Genomic DNA, 18,641 nt, shown 5'->3' with positions numbered 1-18,641 from the left:
CAAAGCTTAAAAGACAAATTAACTAGAGCTAAAACTGTGCCAGGCCCCAGTCTTCACCCCAACCACTGGCTGTCACTTAACTCCGTGAACTTTTCTCTCTCGCTGCACTCGGTGCTTTTTACATCCTGTGTTAACCGGTCTTGCTCTCAGGACAGAGATCAGGTCGATTTTGGTCGTTATGGCATCCCTAGCATCTAGCCTTGCACCTCTTAGGTCCTCCCAAAATATCTGCTAACAAACAGGAGTTGAATGAATAGAGTATATACAGTCTGTTTTGTACCAGTCACCGCCTACTTTACTTGGCCCTATGGGACTACATTTCCCAGGTTCCCTTGCTCCCTGGCTTCTAGGCATACTTGGACAGCAGGAAGCTTTGGTGAAAAGTCAGGGGTGGGAAAACAACAAGCAAGCAAACAAACAAACAAAAAAACCAAGTATGTCCCAATTTTCTTCATCCTGAGATATTTTTGGCATTGACTGAATGCCCACTATGAATCTAGTAGTTGTCTAGTAGCCACACTGGACTGCTGGGTCCCTTTAACTCTCCGTAGCTATTGTTACTGCAGCCCTAGGTCTAGTCCTGGCTCTTTGATTCTGCTCATACCGGGATAGCCTCACTATGTCATTTTATTACTCATATATATATATATATATACATATGTATATATATATATATATATATATATATATATATGAGAGCCTTTATTACTCTTTATATATATATATGTATATATATATATATGAGAGCCTTTATTACTCATTTATATATATATATATATATATATATATATAGAGAGAGAGAGAGAGAGAGAGAGAGAGAGAGAGAGAGAGAGCCTGTTACATATTACTAATGTTACTATATTACATTGATTTGTATCATAAATGCATTCTTCTAATTAAATTTTCTCTGTTTTAAAGACGTCAGGTGGGTCACATTTTCCTTACTGGATCCGGCAGGGAAAATCTTTTAGGAAAAAAAAATGCCTTTAAAAATAGTTCAGGAATAAGGCTTGGTGGCAGAACTTTAAATTCTTGGTGTGCCTCGTCTTTGCTCTTCCCGAGGCAGATCCTAATTTGATGTTTCTCAAACTGTGTATCAAGGCACCCAAATATTATACACAACTCATGTGTATATTTAAACCCAGAATATTTAAATTTTGAAATCAAGTCAACGGTGAAACAACATTTTGGCAGCAGATTTGAGGCAGTTCAAGCTTTCATGGTAAGACTGTTCTATAATCCCTTCCATTTAATTTTTGTGAAGCTGGGTTTCCAGGTTTCCTAAAGCAAAAGAGGAGGAGGAGGAGAAGGAAAAGGAGAAGATGGGAGAAGGAAGAAAAGAAAGAGAAGAAGGAGGAAGAAGAAGAGGAGGAGAAAGAAGAGGAGGAGGAAGAGGAGGAGGAGAAGGAGGAGAAAGAGGAGAAGGAGGAGAAAGAAGAGGAGGAGGAAGAAGAGGAGGAGAAGGAGGAGAAAGAGGAGAAGGAGGAGAAAGAAGAGGAGGAGGAGAAGGAAGAGGAGGGAGAGGAGGAGGGAGAGGAGGAGCAGGAGGAGGAAGAGGAGGAGGAGAAAGCATGCTTAGTAGAAAATCAACAAGGAGCAGAAGATGAAGGAAACACTGTATAGTCTGATCTCCAGGCAGAGAAGGCTATATAGTAACAGACACAGGTATCCATTAGTAATTACTTTACAATAGAGAGAAATAAAAAGTGTTTTCCTTCCATCTATGCATATCATGGTTTTCAAACAGTTAATGAGTTCCTAGGGTGTGATGTTAAAGTTTCTTCCACCTAATTAGTTAGCACTAGAATGATTAGGGTGTGTTTGCTGTTTGGCTAAGGGTTACAGAAAGATTTCTGGGACATTAACAGAATGAAAATATATATTGAATAATATATTCAGGAATAGAATTCCTCTTCCTATAGGTTTCCCTGTCTTCAGTCACCTGCTTCTCTTCCATCCTTCTCATAGCTCGGGCTTCTTCTTTTCTGACTATCTAAATCTTCAGTTTTTTACAAAGATACTGAGAGAGAGAGAGAGAGAGAGAGAGAGAGAGAGAGAGAGAGAGAGAGAGAGAGATTGAGAGAGAGAGAGAGAGAGAAAGGAATTTCTACACAAAGTCTCAGATCTCCAGAAAAAGGGAATCACATACCATTAACATGCTACAAACTTTTCTTATATATTTCTTTAAATTCACAACATAGTTTTTCATTCACTTTGTATAATCACCTAAATGCAGAAATCAACATCTAAGTTAGCTCACCTGATTCATCACAGATTTTAATCAATTTGCATTTATTTTTTTCCCCTAACTAATCCACTGAACAGATACTTTTCTGGGAACATATTGTAACAGAAACCATGATTTAAAAAAAAAAAAAAAAACTTGCTTGGTTCATTCCTATCTTTTAGAACAATGTCATTGTGATGGGTAGTCTGTCTTGTTGTGTACCAGTGTTTTTCCTGCATGCATGTCTGTGCACCACATGTGTGGCTGGTGATAAAGGAAGCCAGAAGAGAGTATGGGTCTCATTGGCCTGGAAATACAGACTGTTATAAGCTGCCGTGTGGGTGCTGGATCCTCTGGAAGAGCAGCCAGTGCTCTTGACTTCTGAGCCACCTTTCCAGTCCAGTGTCTGTTCATCTTGACTGCCAATAGGATTGGGTAGAGCAGTACCTTGGAGATTAGTAAAGTGCACTTCTGGCTGTATTGGTGAGGGCATGTCCGTATGAGATTAGACCAAGAGGGCTCTTATCTGAATGGTTTAATACACTGATGGATTCAGAATATGGATAGCCTCTTGGGAGGCAGTGGAGATGGAAGAATGGAGCCTGTTTGGAGGATGTTGGGTCACTAGGGAGGAGGTGCCATCTTAGGAAGCTCTATCATGCCTTGGCTCCCTCCCTATTGTTGCTTCAGCGGCATCCTGCTTGCCATGATCCCTGCCTTGATGGCTGGATACCTCTGAAGATTAGCAAAAGTAAATCCTCCACACATTACCTATCTCAGCATTGTGGCCACAACAGCAAGCAAAAGCAACTGGGTAAGGTGACATCTTGGGATTTTAAGTTATGTAGTCATTTGGAAGCTTTATAAAAATGCAAATTCGTAGTAGTGCCTTGGTCCATTGCAGTCAATTTTTTGGGAGCAGGGTCCAGATTCCGTGTTGACAAATAGTGTTTTTGAAAAGAAGCAAACAAGTAATGTTTTGAAAAATAAACAAATAGTGTTTTTGAATTAGATATAAATATTAGAGCCATTACTTCAAAAGGTCATGGCTTAATGAAGCATTTGTAAGACATAATTCCTGTCCTTGGATATACAAGCACCGTCCAATGGGAACATATCAAGGGTCCTAACAGAAAGAATGGACAATTTCTGAACTTTTACAATATGTCAGGCATTCCAAATTATTGAGTGAGATGTCATACGGGAGAGTGAAATTTGAACACATGATCTTCCTGACATCACAGTTCATATTCTCTGTACAAAACCATCCTAGTGGTGAAAAAGGCAGGAAGTCTGACAAAGAAGGCTGCATGTGAGCCAGTGAGAGTTGGCTAAAACAAAGGAGTTACTGTTAATTCTGGGAAATGACGCAGTGCATGAAGGAACAGAAGCCAAGAGGTGCTGCAACATACAGACATTTCAGGTGGTCGACCCAGAGAGCTGCAGATCAGCAGGTGAGGGTGGCATTGGTGATTCCAGGAGGAGATTTACTGTTATTTATTATTGTTGGTAAGATCGAGTTTTATCCTATAGGAGGGGAAAAAACACTATTGCAAAATTTTGCAGGGCTGGAAAGGCTAGTCTTGCATCAAAAAACTTTACCAGAAAGGTAACATGACAGAAATAAAAGCAAAACAATGGTATTCAAAGTCAAGACAAACAGAATCGAAACAAACCGTTGGGCGGGAGACAAGCAGGGTTGGGTGTTGTGGGGGGGCGGATGAGGGGTAGAGATGATCAAGATACATTGTATACACAGATAATAACTTCAAAGAATAAATACATTTTTTAAAAAACGGACATTTTCCAAGAGTTAGGAAGCCATTAAGTGATGAGGGATTAGGTTTCTATGGAAATGTGAACTCCAGCACTGGGCAGGGGAAACCATGAACCTCTGACCTGGCCCAGCCTGAAAAAGCCATTAGCATCTTTTGAAGCTGTAAAGAGATTTCCCAGGATGGGAAGCTCGCTTGGCACCCAGAGCTCATCCCAGCTGTCCGTCATGGCTGTCACTGGTGTGCAATTCAGTACGAAGTCTTCCGGGTATTGCGTGTTCTCCTATTGCCTCCTATACCTCCTTACTTACTTGTTTGCTTCAAGTTCCTTTTCCTTGGGATTTTCGAGAGGGTAAGCAGGTGGAGACATAATCAGTACAGAAGCAGACCCTGATGGAGGGAGCTCAGCAGGTCTGCACTGGAGACAGGACAGTCTACTGAGGGAAAGGCTTGCTGCAAGGTGATGGAGAACAGAGCACAGGGCTCCTCACCCATAGCAGCCAGAACAGTGATCTGAAGCAGGGCTTTATAAAGAAAACCGCAAGACCATTCATTAACATCAGAGTTCAAATAAAAGCAGGGGATGAAAGGTTTGCCTTTTTTTTAAAGGGTCTGAATTTTGTTCCCGGTAGTGCCCCAATATTTCAGTGCATTAGAAAATGTTATATAAATGGTATTTAAAGGGCTTTCTAAAAAGCTTTTACAACTTAAAACCACTGCTCACTTTGAGGAGGAAAACAAGAGTTTTATTTATTAAAGTTATAATAGTTTATTTAATATATGATCAGAGTTGTATTTATAAAAGGGTTTTAATAAATGGATACACTTCACCAAGGGAACTGAAAGGCAGAAAGCTGCCACAAGTTACTATCAGTACACACACACAAATTTTCCTCAATCAGAGGCTCTGATAAGCAGCGTAAGGGCGCAATCGTTATCCTGTAACCAGCCTTTCGTTGGATCGTGATTGGGATATTTGGATGACTTCATTGCTGTTCATCCACATTTCCATACACACAATTGTGGGCATCCCTCCCCAGTGGAGATGCAGCCTTCAGATTCTCTTGAGCTATAAGCCTGAGTCAGAGATTGGCTTTTAGCTTATCACTTTCAACGATTCTATCTGAGTGCAGCTGAAGGATCTCTTCCTGACTGAATCCATACTCTCTAAGCACTTCTACGGTGTGCTCCCCTACAGAAGGGTCCCTTTTGGCAGATGGGACGGCAGGAGTTCTGGAAAGCAGAGGTGCAGGGCGGGGGCTCGGGAGCTGCTCCCCATCAGTGATGAAGGAGGCCCGTTCTCTGTTGTGCTGGTGGTGGAGGGCCTCCTCAAACGTCAGCACTGGGGTCACACACGCATCTGTCCCGTCAAAGATCTGGCACCATTCTGCCTTAGTCTTCTTTGCAAACACATCTGCAAATTTCTTCTTCATCTCTGGCCAATCTGCTGAGCTCATCTGGGAGGGGAGTTCCTCAGACTCGAGTCCAAGTCCTGAGGAAGAAATGCAATGTCTTATGTTACTATTCTTCCAGGGAGTAGCTATAACCAATGACAAACTGTATCAGAACTTCTATATCAAATGAATGGCAAGAAAAACATTAATCAGTTTGAAGTTGAAGCCAAAAGTAGCAGTGACACAGCTCAAAACCAACTTGTCACTGTCAAGAGCTTCTTACTAACTTTTCAGGAAATGGGGTCTCTTTTAGTTCCCAGAAATTGGTTTATTTCCTAAGAAGGCTTTCAAAAAGAAATTTCCTCAGGATGCCATTATCTGTCTAGCCAAATTAACATAACCCTACACTTTATATGACATTCCTAAACACTTTAAAAATAACATTTGTAATTTGACACATGATTCTTGCCATTGTCAAGAATGAAACCTCAGGATAGATGATAACATACAGGACTGTAGCCCTATAAATAATATTCCTTTCTTTTGGAATAATTAGCAAATTATTCCAGGGTCTTCCAAATTCCTTGGCAAATTAGGAGCTCAAAGGTCTTTTGAAGTAGCCAATGTCTAGGTGAAGACTTTTAGGCCTCACATTGGTGTGAAAGTTTGTCAAATAACTATTATTTCTCTTTTTCAGAGTTCAATAAATTATATGAAATCTTCAACAGCTTGTTGAACAAAACAAAACAAAAGCCATGGGTTAGAGGATTTCCCCAACTGTGGTCCAATGTAAATGTTCAGGACATATTGAGCTATTCTGTTTAGCAGATGCATTCTCAGTGAGTAATTGAAAATTCTCATTTTCAACTGCTCGTGGGTTTATCTAGATATAACAGTGTCTCACATCGTGTATTCAAAAGGCCACATTACAGGGGTTGGTATAAATCTCTCCTCTCCTCCCCTCCCCTCCCCTTCCTCCCTTTCTTTCTTTCTCTCTCTCTCTCTCTCTCTCTCTCTCTCTCTCTCTCTCTCTCTCTCTCTCTCTCTCTTGTGAAAGAGGAATTTATAATATGAACACTTAAGAATAGCATGATCAAAAGTTTGTAAGGGGAGAATTTTGGAATTCCTAGAGGACTCTAATGAGTGCTAACATACTCCCTAGACTTTCCAAGGCTCCACAGTCTATACGTGCACACATCCAGGAGTGCACACTCACCTAAATGAGGTCTACACGATGCCTGGACTGCAAAGCTTGGAGGGTCTGTACATGTGAGAAGGAATAAAGCATCTCACAGGTGGATGGGAGATTCACTGGGACAAGACGTAAGACCATCTTTGTCCAGGCATTAGCTGAGGACCAAGCTGACTGGGCGGATTTCAGTGACTACACAGAGTGAGGAACACCAAGAGTTGGCTGAGATAATCATTATAAAGAAACAACCTGAAGAGAACTCAACTATCTAACCTGAGGAACAGAATGCCATATTAATGAAGAAAAATAAACAGAATGTAAGATGCTATCAAATTTACAATGCATTTGGAGAGTTATAAAAAGACAGGAGAGAAAGGTCAGAAGAAAATTACTGAAGAACTATCTAAAAAGTCCCAAAACTCAATGAAAAACCTTAATCCACACATGTAAGAAACTACTCATCAGAGAAGGAATTCCAATCACAGAGCATCACCAAGATTACAGCTGAAAAGGAAGGAAGGAAGGAAGGAAGACAGCCCACACCGATGGACTGGAACACTTAGGACTGCTAGGACGGTACTATTCCCCAGATCAGCTGTACACTCAAAAGAACCCATGTCCAAATCTCAGCTATGAGTAAGGGAGATGGCTCAGTGCATAAAGAGTTACCACTAAAGCAGAAAGGACAGATTTCAAATCCATAGAACCCACAGAAAGCCAGGGGTGCGGTGTGAATCTGTAAGCCCAGGGTCCTTACAGTAAGACGGGAGACAGAGACCAGAGAATCCCTAGGAGCTCATGGGCCAGCCAGCCTGGAATATGCAGCAGTGAAGAACAGAGAGACCTTGTCTCAAGCAAGGTGGAAAGCAAGAACTGGCCCCCAGTGTTGTCCTCTGAACTCCTCACAAGTACTCCGGTATGCCCATGGCCATGCTACTGCACACACGCACACACACACACATACAAATACAATAAAATAATCAGATACCTTATTTGTTGACATTGATAAAGTGATCCTAAACATTACACACACAGAAATTCAAGGACATCACAACAGCCAAGACCATGCTGAAGAAGAACACAAACACACATCTCAATTTCAAACTTAACTACAATAATCAAGGCACAGCAACATAAAGACAGAGCCATCAGAAATACAAGTCCAAAAGTAAGGCTGGCTCCACAGCTCAGTGGTGGAGCATTCTCCTCCATGTGGGAGGACCTCAAGCAATCACTTGAACTGGCAAAAGAAAAAAAGTCCCAAGATAAACCCTTCCATGTATGGTCAACTGACGTCAAGAAGAATACAAGTATTATTCTACACAGGAAGAACTGTTTTTCAATCAATGATACTGAGAAAACAGGGGATCCCTATGCAAAAAAAAAAAAAAAAAAAAAAAAAAAAAAAAAAAAAAAAAAAAAAGGAAGAGTTAAATCCTAACTCACTCTGTTCTTAGATATTAGTCAAAAATCACCAAAGGTGAATGTGAAAACTGTTACCAACTCAGCCTCCAGAAGAAATAACTGGGCTGACACTGAATAACTGGGAGTTACTTTACCAATTTCTATGCAATGTTTACCAAAGGATAAGAGGAAATGTACTAAGATAACTTTCAGTGAAGTTACCATAACTCAAAAGAAGCTGTGTTTAAGAGTTCAAATTCTTTCAAGGAAAGTACCTTTACTTTGAAATGTGAATGTTGACAAGAAACAGCTAAAATTTATGTAACTATATAAACACATTTTCTGTTAACAATATATATACACACACGTGGCTGTTGTATGACGTGAAGTCTGACATGATGTGTCCCTCTGTCCCCAGGGCTCTGTGACCAACACATACTGCACCAACCATGAGCCCTTTGTCTACCACTGCTAAGTCAGAATTTTGAAGTACATCTTTTTTTTTTCAAGATTCATTTATTTATTTTTATCTATATGGGTACATTGTAGCTGTCTTCAGACACACCAGAAGAGGGCAGCATCAGATCCCATTACAGATGATTCTGAGCCACCATGTGGTTGGTGGGAATTGAACTCTCTAGAAGAGCAGCCAGTACTCTTACCCACTGAGCCATCTCTCCACCCCACTAAGTTTTATTTTTATTTCTGTATTGAAATAGTGAGTATTCTATGGATGCACCATCCTAGTTGTGTTCTAAGGTACTGTGTCTGGTAAAGGAACAATGTAGCATAGAACACTCACTCCTGAGTGGCTGAAAAAAATGAGCAGTGCTCTTTACTGAAACAACTGCAGTTCACTGTTGAATTGTCTTTTATTTGGAAGCTGTTATAGTTTCCCAGTTCTAAATGCACTTCTTTTAATTGTTAGAACCGATACCATGTTATTGAATAGAAAACAAAAGGGAATAAAGGCTTAATAGGCACACGGTTTCTCTTAGTGATCAAAGTATTTGCAGAAAGTCTTTAAATATAATTTCAGTTTGAGCAGAGATGAATCATACTTGAGCTACACAATCCTGTTCCATAGTTTAATCAAATATATTTGAGTTGGTAAAGTTAACATATGTGATTATAAAATGTTTGTAAAAGCAATCATGGCAAAAGTATATACAAATAACTTGTAGCAGTACATTGCATTTGAAAAACTACCAAACAATGAAACTTTAAAGTTGGAAGGTAAATGTATTATACCAGCTTCTTACATAATTGAACAAAAATCACCAAATGGATATTAATCCCACTTCTAAAGCTCCTGCATCCCTGAAGTGCTCCGTTCTTCAGAGCTGTCAGGAATGGCACATTTAAGTTCTCGCCTGTGGGAAACTCAGCCCGTGGGACTGCGGGGTGCGTCAGCCAATTGTCAGAGAGAGAGCTGCCTTCTTGCAGTAGATGAAAATCAACCGGGATCCACAACAGAACGATGTGCAGACAGTGCTCCCCTGTCTCAGAGCACTCCTCCCTAAATGGGGTATCTTTATCAAATTCCTCCCCTCAAGGCTCAGGGATCCATGCAGAAAGACTCTAAAAGCCAGAGCTGACTGATGAGCCCAGGGAAACAGATCTTCCAGACTCAACAGGAACATGTGACCCCATAGAGACTGTAACAGCATGCACAGACAAGATTCCAGCTCTGGGGACGGGGACCAGGAGTAAATACCAACCACACCCTTAACCAGGAAGGAGTTTGTAACTGATGCCTGCTGGCAGGGAAAGGAAGTGTCACGAAGAACATCAAGTACTCTCCAGGGCTGGGCCCATGCTGCCCAGGAACACAATACAAAATGAACTCTCTCTCTCTCTCTCTCTCTCTCTCTCTCTCTCTCTCTCTCTGTGTGTGTGTGTGTGTGTGTGTGTGTGTGTGTGTGTGAGTATGTGTGTGTGTCTACACCTGCATGCACGTGAGAGTACGAATTTATGTTGGGCATTGTTTGGGGCTGGGTTTTGGGGTTTTTTGTTGTTTTTGTTTTTGTTTTTGTTTATTTGTATTTGGTTTTTAGACAAAAAGAACATAAAGTTGGTTGGAAAGGGAGAAACAGGGAGGACTGAAGAGAGGAAAAAATATGATCAAAATATACACTATAAAAATTTTCAAACAGTAAAATAATTGTTAAGTAATATTAAAAAAAAAGACCTAGAAAACAAGGTGGAGAGCAAATTAGAAAAAGATGCTGAAAATCACCCTGTCTTAGTCAGGGTTTCTATTCCTGCACAAACATCATGACCAAGAAGCAAGTTGGGGAGGAAAGGGTTTATTCAGCTTACACTTCCATGTTGCTGTTCATCACCAAAGGAAGTCAGGACTGGAACTCAAGCAGAGCAGGAAGCAGGAGCTGATGCAGAGGCCATGGAGGGATGTTCTTTACTGGCTTGCTTCCCCTGGCTCGCTCAGCCTGTTCTCTTATAGAACCCAAGACTACCAGCCCAGAGATGGTCCCACCCACAAGGGGCCTTTCCCCCTTGATCACTGAGAAAATGCCTTACAGTTGGATCTCATGGAGGCATTTCCTCAACTGAAGCTCCTTTCTCTGTGATAACTCCAGTTGTGTCAAGTTGACACAAAACTAGCCAGTACACACCCTCTGGCCTCCACATCCATTTACCTATGTAGCCAAGGCTAGCTTGGAATTTTTTATGCTTTCCCATGAAGATCCCTCTGTCTCTACTTCCTGAGTTGTTCCTGGATTACAAGCTGTGCCTACCATGGTCAGCTTTACTTTGGAGTATATCTAAAGCCGCATAATTAATTGTAGTGCAAACTTTAATCTGAAACATTTCACATAACAAAATAATTCCAATTCAACTATGTCACAGGGAAAGATGCAATCCCAAAATTCCCTCTAATGTATAGCAGTGTGCCATGAAGACAAGAATTCTCAAGGCAGGTAAATTTCCAAGGTACCAAGGGGCAGTGACATTGTGTAACTGAGTCTTACTTGCCAAAATCTCACTGCACTTGGGTGACTTTGTTCCACACCATACTACCATAAGGGATGCCCATGAGGGAACAAGAGCCAGGAGAACCGACATATTGCTTTTAGGAAAAGTAAGGAAGGTCTGGGCACACAAGACAGGATAAACATCCATCCATGTCGCTTGCAGCCGAAGCTCTGGCTTTCCCATCAAATGGGTTGTTAATGTGTTCAAGTCCTGAGTTATTTTATAGAGTAGTAAAATTGTCAATTTAAGAGACAGATGAAATGCTGATAGCTATTGCTACATTAGCTGGAAAGACAGATGTGTATTAAGAAGAAGACATCGTGGGATTCAAAAGGTCTCAAGAACAAGATTAAAGAGCTCACAGTGAAGCAGACGGGAGACTCAGAGCTAGCTACTTACCTTTAAGCAGCAGTGCATAGAACTGGGGTTCTATGGCACCTACAGCCATGAACTCCCCGTCTGCCGTCTTGTAGGTTGTGTAGAAAGGTGCACCGCCATCTAAGATGTTTTGTCCTCGAGGCTGTTTCCACAGACCCATGGGCTGGGTTTTCCACAGGAAAGAACTTAAGTATGCAGTCCCTTCCACCTTGGAAGAAGCAGGACACGTTACAGATGCAGTGTTCAAGGAGGCATCACTGGGGAGGGCTGGCTAGTCCTTATGTAACTTACTTTACAGTCCAGGATAATTACATCTAACCACACGGTCACTTCGACATTTCTGCACACTGAGGTAGAGAAGGCTTATGGGAGAACACCATGGGTACACTCTTCAGTTCCTGAGATATCTTAAGACTGAAAGGAACTTCATCTATCTTCCTTTCAAATGCTGACACGTTGATGATTGTGAAGTCAGGTAAAGGTACATGGGTGCTCACTGAATTATTCTCTCAGATCAGAGGTCAATGTCAGATGTCTTTCTCAGTCGCTTTCTGACAGAGTCTCGTACTGAACCTGGACCTCTGCGACCCAGCCCAGCTCACCAGGAAACCCAGGGATCTCCTGTGCCTGCCTCCCCCCCACCCCCACCCCCACCCCCACCCCCACCCCCACCCCCAGGGCTGGGATCACAGGCAGTGCTATCTCACAACACTGAGAAGCTGGGTAGCACATTCAGGCCAGAGAGTGGGGAAAGCTTTTAGATTCCATACTGGACCAACCTCATAACAAAGTGTTTCTGCTGAGAGTCAGCCTAAATGAGGCACAGAGCATCACAGGAGGCCACAGGAAAAGAGAACCAGTGCAAGCAATTGTCACCTCATCTGGAGGCCCAGCAGTGACGACCCCGGCAGGCATCTCCCTTACTCTTTTACCCATGTGTTATGCAAGCTACTCAGACAAGAACAGCCTCAACTTCCCAACTTGGCCATCAGTGGGTCAACAGCCTGCATGCAACTCACCAGAGGTCAGGGGTACTCTCTACAGAGAGCAGATACAACAAAATGGACATTTCTGCAGTTACCTTAACCCCATAGTTTTTAGGGGGCAGCACTGAAGAAAACAGGCTCCATCTCATTTCTGGCCTGCCAGGACCACAGGTTCTGTCGCTCAATAGCAAGAAGCTACTGGTCTGTCAGAAAGATATCTGCCTTGCCTAAGTCAGTGTCTGCAAGGGCTCACAGGGCTAGAAGTGACAAGTGAGGCTCAGTGACCCCAGTGACCTGAGTCCTTAGCCAACAATGGTAGTCCCCTAATACAACTATGAGCTCCTTATGAAAGGTTAGACTTGCACACACACAGAGAGCTCACTGTTGTCTACCAACTAGGCAAACCTAACTAGATCTGTTCTGATGAAAAGTGAAACCATCTTCTATTTACATTAAACTATGAAGAATCAATCACACTTAGTAAACGGTGATTCCTTACAACCCCCAACTCCACAAGGGTTCTTAGTCGGTCCCTTTTGGATGGCACACCCTGCCCACATGGGGATAGTAGAGGGAAGATATTTAAAGGCCTGGCTTTGGATCAAATTGTGCGATGGCACTGTTAGAGAACTGTTCATCTCTGGAGCCTACAGATTTTCAATAGCTGATGGGAAGAGCCCAACTCCTTTAGGCTGTGTGGCTCACAGGAAGGTAGGCACATGGGAGCCATGGGGCCCTGCACTTAGTGGCACAGTGTGAACTTGCTGCTGCTGCTGCTGCGTTCTCACGCTGAGGTGGTGCAGTCATGGCCAGGATCCAGAGTGAAATGGCAAACCCCACACCACACCTCCCAAAGCACACTACAGAGAGGGACCAAAGGGGCGGGGTGCGTTGTGCTCCACAATAGGATCACAAGAAACAGACACAGCACAGGGCTTAGCATCATCTGTGAGAAGCAAACAGCCAACCAAGGATCAAGGTGAGCAAATCCAGTTTGAGAAGGGCTTTGCACAGTGACCCTGTGACCCACAACAATTTACATTCTCAATCCTGAGGTACCCACAGGCCTCTGACCCTCTGGCCATTAGAAGTGTCTCTTGAGCCGGGGCAGTGGTGGCACATGCCTTTAATCCCAGCACTTGGGAGGCAGAGGCAGGTGGATTTCTGAGTTCGAGGCCAGCCTGGTCTGCAGAGTGAGTTTCAGGACAGCCAGGGCTACACAGAGAAACATAGTCTAGAAAAAAAAAAAAAAAGTGTCTCTTGAAACTTTGTTACCTTGGTTTCCATGGTGACCCTCCCTTCTTGTTCCAGGCTTACTGATCTTCCCCCATGCTGCTCTTTTCCTACTCAGTGCTACACATTAGCATTCTGTCACCTCTTCAGGGAACCACAGATGCTCCCCTGGCTCCCAGCTTATTCCCAAATGACTGCAAGAGCTGTCCCCTGGCTCCTACTTACTTATTCCCTCAGGGTACGGAAAAGCTACTTCAAACTTGAGGTGAACAAAACTACCTTCCTTTTACTCTGGGAAAAGAAACCCCACAATCACAGACCCTCACAGAGTGAAGTCAGAGCACACTCACTACACAGTGACAGACTAATTACATTCCCTAACCATTCTGACACATTGGCCTAGTATTCATTTTACAAATCTGACGAGGTTGTAGAGTAACCCCGGAGATGACAGAGCTGGTAAAGTGCAGAGGGAGGAGGAAAGAAGGGAGCTGTCAATTGCACACAGCTGGCGGTCTCTTCCCTCATCAGCCTGCCCCTGGGAGCTGGTGATACCACCCCTTAGCTTACAAGCTAGAAATCTGCCTCTGTCCTCACTTCTTTCTTCTTTCCCCACTGCAACCCTCTGCAGCAATTTTGCACCCAGCATTCTTTAATCCAGTCTGACTCTGACATTAACTGCTTCAGCACGCGCCCTCCCTCATTTGCTCAGTAAACCCCCAGTTAACTGGTCTCTCTGGTTCTAGTCTCTCGCCTCCCTCAAATCCATTTTCTGTTTGCCTTCCAAAGATCTCTCAGCATGACTGCATGAGCGAGCTCTGGACTTTACCCTTACCAGGATCTGTGAGACCTCAGGGAAGTGTCCCTGCTTCAGAACAAAGTACAGCTCTCTCCTTTTACGCGCCCCCTCACTTCCAATAGCTACAGTTTAGATTAACAGCCATCTGAAAATATTAACTAGGGAACTCTGTAAGTAAACTTTATTAGTACATATTTTATACTGTTCTGTTTTTAGTATTGTTAATCTCTTACTGTGTCTAATTTATACACTGTGTATGTAGGTATGTCTGGGTAAAATGAAATAACATTAAGTTTAGAGTTATCTTCAGTTTCATGCATCCAATGGGAACCTTGAATCATACCCGTGCCAGAAGCTGAGGAAACTATATATTCACCCAGGCTGAAGATAGAGATCACACAGAGAAAGGACTCAGCTGGAGGAAATGAGTGTTCACACAGAGAAACGTGAAACTGAAGCATCTCCTAAGAAAGGCAGCAAGAGGTCGGGACAGGAAGGCCCGCCTTCCTTAGCATCTCTAAGAACCTGCTCCACTGGCTGCAAACCACTGCTGAAACTCAGTTTTGAAGGATCGTTACTTGGTAGCTCTAGTTTAATCATAAAAGATAACTTGGAGAAAAACATTGAAATACAACACAGGAATCAGGCGAGTTGTTACAAGTTTAGAGCATGCTGCTAGAGATGGCTTACTGGAGATGCCTGCAGCCATGATTGACAACCTGAGTTCCCCAGAAGCCATAGGTAAAGGAGGATACTGACTCTCCAACCTTGTCCTCTGACCTCCAGATACATTCTTACACACTCACACTAAATAAATAAGGTTTAAAGCACCCCATAGGTGGCTTCAATATGGCATTCTGATGCATACAAAAGGGTGAGGCTATTTTAAAGCAAAGGACCTCTTGCCAGACATGTTGGCATTTATCTTTAATCCCTACATTCAGGAAGCAGAGGGAGGGGGGGCTTCCTGAGGTCCAGGACAGCCAGACCTACCCAGAAAGACCCAGTCTCTCTCACTCAGAAAGATTTGAGGCAGTCACACGTGATACTGAGGCACAAATGGCAAACCTAGCATCCCGCTCTGCCCCCAACTGATACTCACCATGCTTGAATCGATGACCTGCCCTCGGCCAGAGCGTGTGCGTTCAAAGAGAGCCAGCACAATGCCCAGTGTGCACATGAGGCCTCCACCGCCAAAGTCAGCCAGGAGATTCAGCGGTGGGTAGGGGTTCTCACCGCTTCTGCCAATCTTTGACAGAACGCCTGCACCATGGACAACAAATTGAACGCCCCTTTTAAGTGAACACAAGAATACCTTAGCAGGACAGCCGATTTTTATAGTCACTGCCCTAAGTGAAAACGGTGCACAATGCTCTTCAAACTATGAATCCACTGAGTCCACTTACAAAGCGTCCTCTTACATAAAAGCAAGCAAGCAAACAAACAAACAAAAAGATTTTAAAAAACCATCCCAACCGACATTTTCAATATTTTATTAAAGTCTTCACTAACTAAGTTTTAAAGAAGACATATTACTACCCATTTTTTCCTGGCTCTAAAACAGTATAATTCATTTTGAATTTTATTAAAAAGAGATATAAGAATATAATCATACCCAAAAAGGAACAGGAATTAAGTTTTGAAAATATGTGGAAAGCCCATTTTATACTTTGGACAGTCAGGAAGGTTTATATTCAACCTTTCAATATCTTCTTACAGAGAGTAGATTTGCTTTCATCAGTAACATGCAGTTCTTATACATAATAGAGCCAGGCTATTTGAAAACCCGTCCTCACGGATGCAGATTCTAACGAAGTGATAGCGAGACCTGAAAACCATGGGCTTTGAGCCGGGTTCACAGATGTCTGGAATGATGGCTCCAAGTGATTCGTGGTGAAGGAATGTCAGAATCAAACTGAATCAACTTTCCCACTAAGTAGAGTGACCAGCCATCATATTACCTTGCCTCTCACTCCTAGTCGGGGCTTCCTTAAAACTGACTTCCCAATTGTAGGAAACCAGTGCTACTACTGATTATTAGCCCTCAAATGGGTTAGGGTGGGGACAGAGCTTAAGGACAGCAGTTCTAGCAAATCAACCCGTTTTAACAACCACGTTCTCTCTGCCAGATGCATTAACATCTTCACATTTTTAAATTCGTGTTAATCAAGGCTGGGGCTAGAAAGAGAGCTCAGTGGTTGAGAATATGTACTGTTCTTCCAGAGGACCCAAGTTCGATTCCCAGCACCCACCTAGAAGGGTTTGCAACCTACCATGGTCCTGCTCCAGGTGATCCAGGACCCTCTCACCAGCATACATACTCACATGCATATAACCACATACACACATAATGAAAAATAATTAAATGTTTAAAAAACCCTTGTTAAGCAATGTAACTGTACTTCCTGATTTTGGAGCCAGTTCAAATTATTTTAGAAAAGCCTTTCAAACCTACCTGATAAAGCCAAATAGTTGATGTCATGGCCAGCTACTTTGGAGAAAATTCCCGATTGGCCAAATCCGCTCAGCCTGGCATAGATGAGCTTTGGATTGTCCTGCAGTAGAGTCTCTGGCCCAAGCTGGAGTTTCTCCATGACACCTTTAGAGGAAAGCAATCAATTGTTTTGTGGTTGTTGTTTTTGTTTGCTCCTGGGACAAGGACTGAGGTGCATATATCACATATCAAAATAGACCTGGCTCCAGGTCCTCCTCGCAGCACCCCTCAGTTCCTTCCTGGCATATGCTCCAGCCCCCAACCCTGAACTTTCCATCCCAGACCTGGGCTGCTCTTCCCCAAGAGGCTCTTCTCTATACAATCCAGACATTTTAAGCTCCCCATTCCTCCTCTTCCTCTTCCTCCCCCCCCCCCTATGACCTTTCTTTCTCTCTCCTTCCCTATCCTTCCTTTCCCCATGGACACTTCCCTGGTCCTTAGGGCCAGTGAACTGCTAGAGAGGAGCTTCCCAATAAACCTGCCTTTAATATAATCTAATCTGGCTTGAACTGGCTCGTTTCACACGCAGAAAAATAACCCTAACCTATCAGTTTTGTTTTTAAAGAGAGCACGAATCAAAGATGGGAATAATTCCTTTTACGGGGCAAACCAAAAACACACTCTTGCAAGTGATACTAACAGTGTTTGTTGTGATTTTGGTGAAAGTTGTCAGAATTAAGAGTCAACTGAAGAAACTAATCACACTGACCCACCCTCATCTTCAATTGGAGCATTTTTACATTGTGACATAATCTTAAATGTTACAGTACTGTCCTCAGATATGCTTGTGAGAACTAAAAGAGTTAAATATAAATATGCCTAGACACCCACTCCCGTCCCACTTATTGTCAAATTTACTGTCGTCCTGGTATCTACCAGGCAATATTAGTAAGGGGCTGGTTGGAATGGATTCTCTGAGCTAATACAGAAGGAATGCCTTCAGATTTGGTTCAGGGTTTGTGACAGTTGCAAATACCAATGTACAGTCGGATGGAGGTGCATGCCACCAAGCATGCAAGTGCTCAAAACTGATACTGTTAACAAATTGGTCGTTTGTCTACAGAGCACTAAAACAATGTTTTCATATGGCCCAAAGTAAATGAGGTGATCTTGAAGCTGGAACTTGGAAATACCAGCAATTAGAGAAAGGTTAACCATGGTCTGTGAATGGCTTTAGAGCATGGGTATATCACATATCAAAGGGTCAATGACTCTATTCCTATGTGAAGCTTTTCAGTCTATCTCTTGCACTAGATTCTCGTACGGTTCAATACCTCCAAATAATAAAGGCAAATCTGGGGGGGGGGGAATCAAGCAAATTAAAAGTCTTAAGAAGGAGTCAGAGAAGCTGGGAGAAATCGGGCAGGAGGGAATGTCATCTCGCAGCACCGCAGGGCTCACCGCAGCGGAAGGGCTCCAGCAACACGTCCGCGCGTGCGCACATGCGCCGCAACACCGTGACTCCCTGAGAGCGCTTCAGGTCCAGCGCTAGCGAGCGCTTGCCTCGGGCCAGAAAATTCTCGCCCGTGGAGCCCAGCCGGTTCACGCGCACCACCTCGGCGCCGAAGTCCGCCAGGACCATTCCGCAGAACGGCCCCGGGGCCAGGCCTGCCAGCTCCACAACCCTGACGCCACGCAGCACCATGGCCAGCCTTAGGGTGAGAGCGGAGCGGCTCGGCGCCCGAGCCACAGTTTATCTGCCCCGCCCCCTGCACCCCGCCTCGCCCCGCCCCGTCCGGGAAGGCTGCGCGCTTGCGCACTT

General features: G+C 43.4%; 1 protein-coding gene across 2 annotated transcripts; it reads right to left on the bottom strand.

Moving 5' to 3' along the window:
• Window positions 1–3,709: 3,709 nt before the first annotated feature.
• On the bottom strand, window positions 3,710–18,578 carry Amacr (alpha-methylacyl-CoA racemase). Of its 2 annotated transcripts, NM_008537.4 has the most exons (5): window positions 18,281–18,578; window positions 16,841–16,984; window positions 15,488–15,648; window positions 11,389–11,575; window positions 3,710–5,494 (listed from the first exon to the last, which is right to left on the bottom strand). In NM_008537.4, exons 1-5 carry the CDS (start codon window positions 18,522–18,524, stop codon window positions 5,085–5,087), a joined length of 1,146 nt encoding a protein of 381 aa, NP_032563.2. In that variant the 5' UTR covers window positions 18,525–18,578; the 3' UTR covers window positions 3,710–5,084. The 2 variants fall into 2 exon arrangements, with proteins under 2 accessions (NP_032563.2, XP_011243640.1); XM_011245338.2 differs by lacking the exon at window positions 18,281–18,578 and having other exon boundaries at window positions 4,727–5,494; window positions 15,488–15,677.
• Between the last annotated feature and the right edge of the window lie 63 nt (window positions 18,579–18,641).

Source organism: Mus musculus, chromosome 15 (genome assembly GCF_000001635.26).
Source record: "Mus musculus strain C57BL/6J chromosome 15, GRCm38.p6 C57BL/6J".
NCBI classification, from domain to species: Eukaryota; Metazoa; Chordata; class Mammalia; order Rodentia; family Muridae; genus Mus; species Mus musculus.
This window is presented reverse-complemented; position numbering and strand designations above follow the sequence as displayed.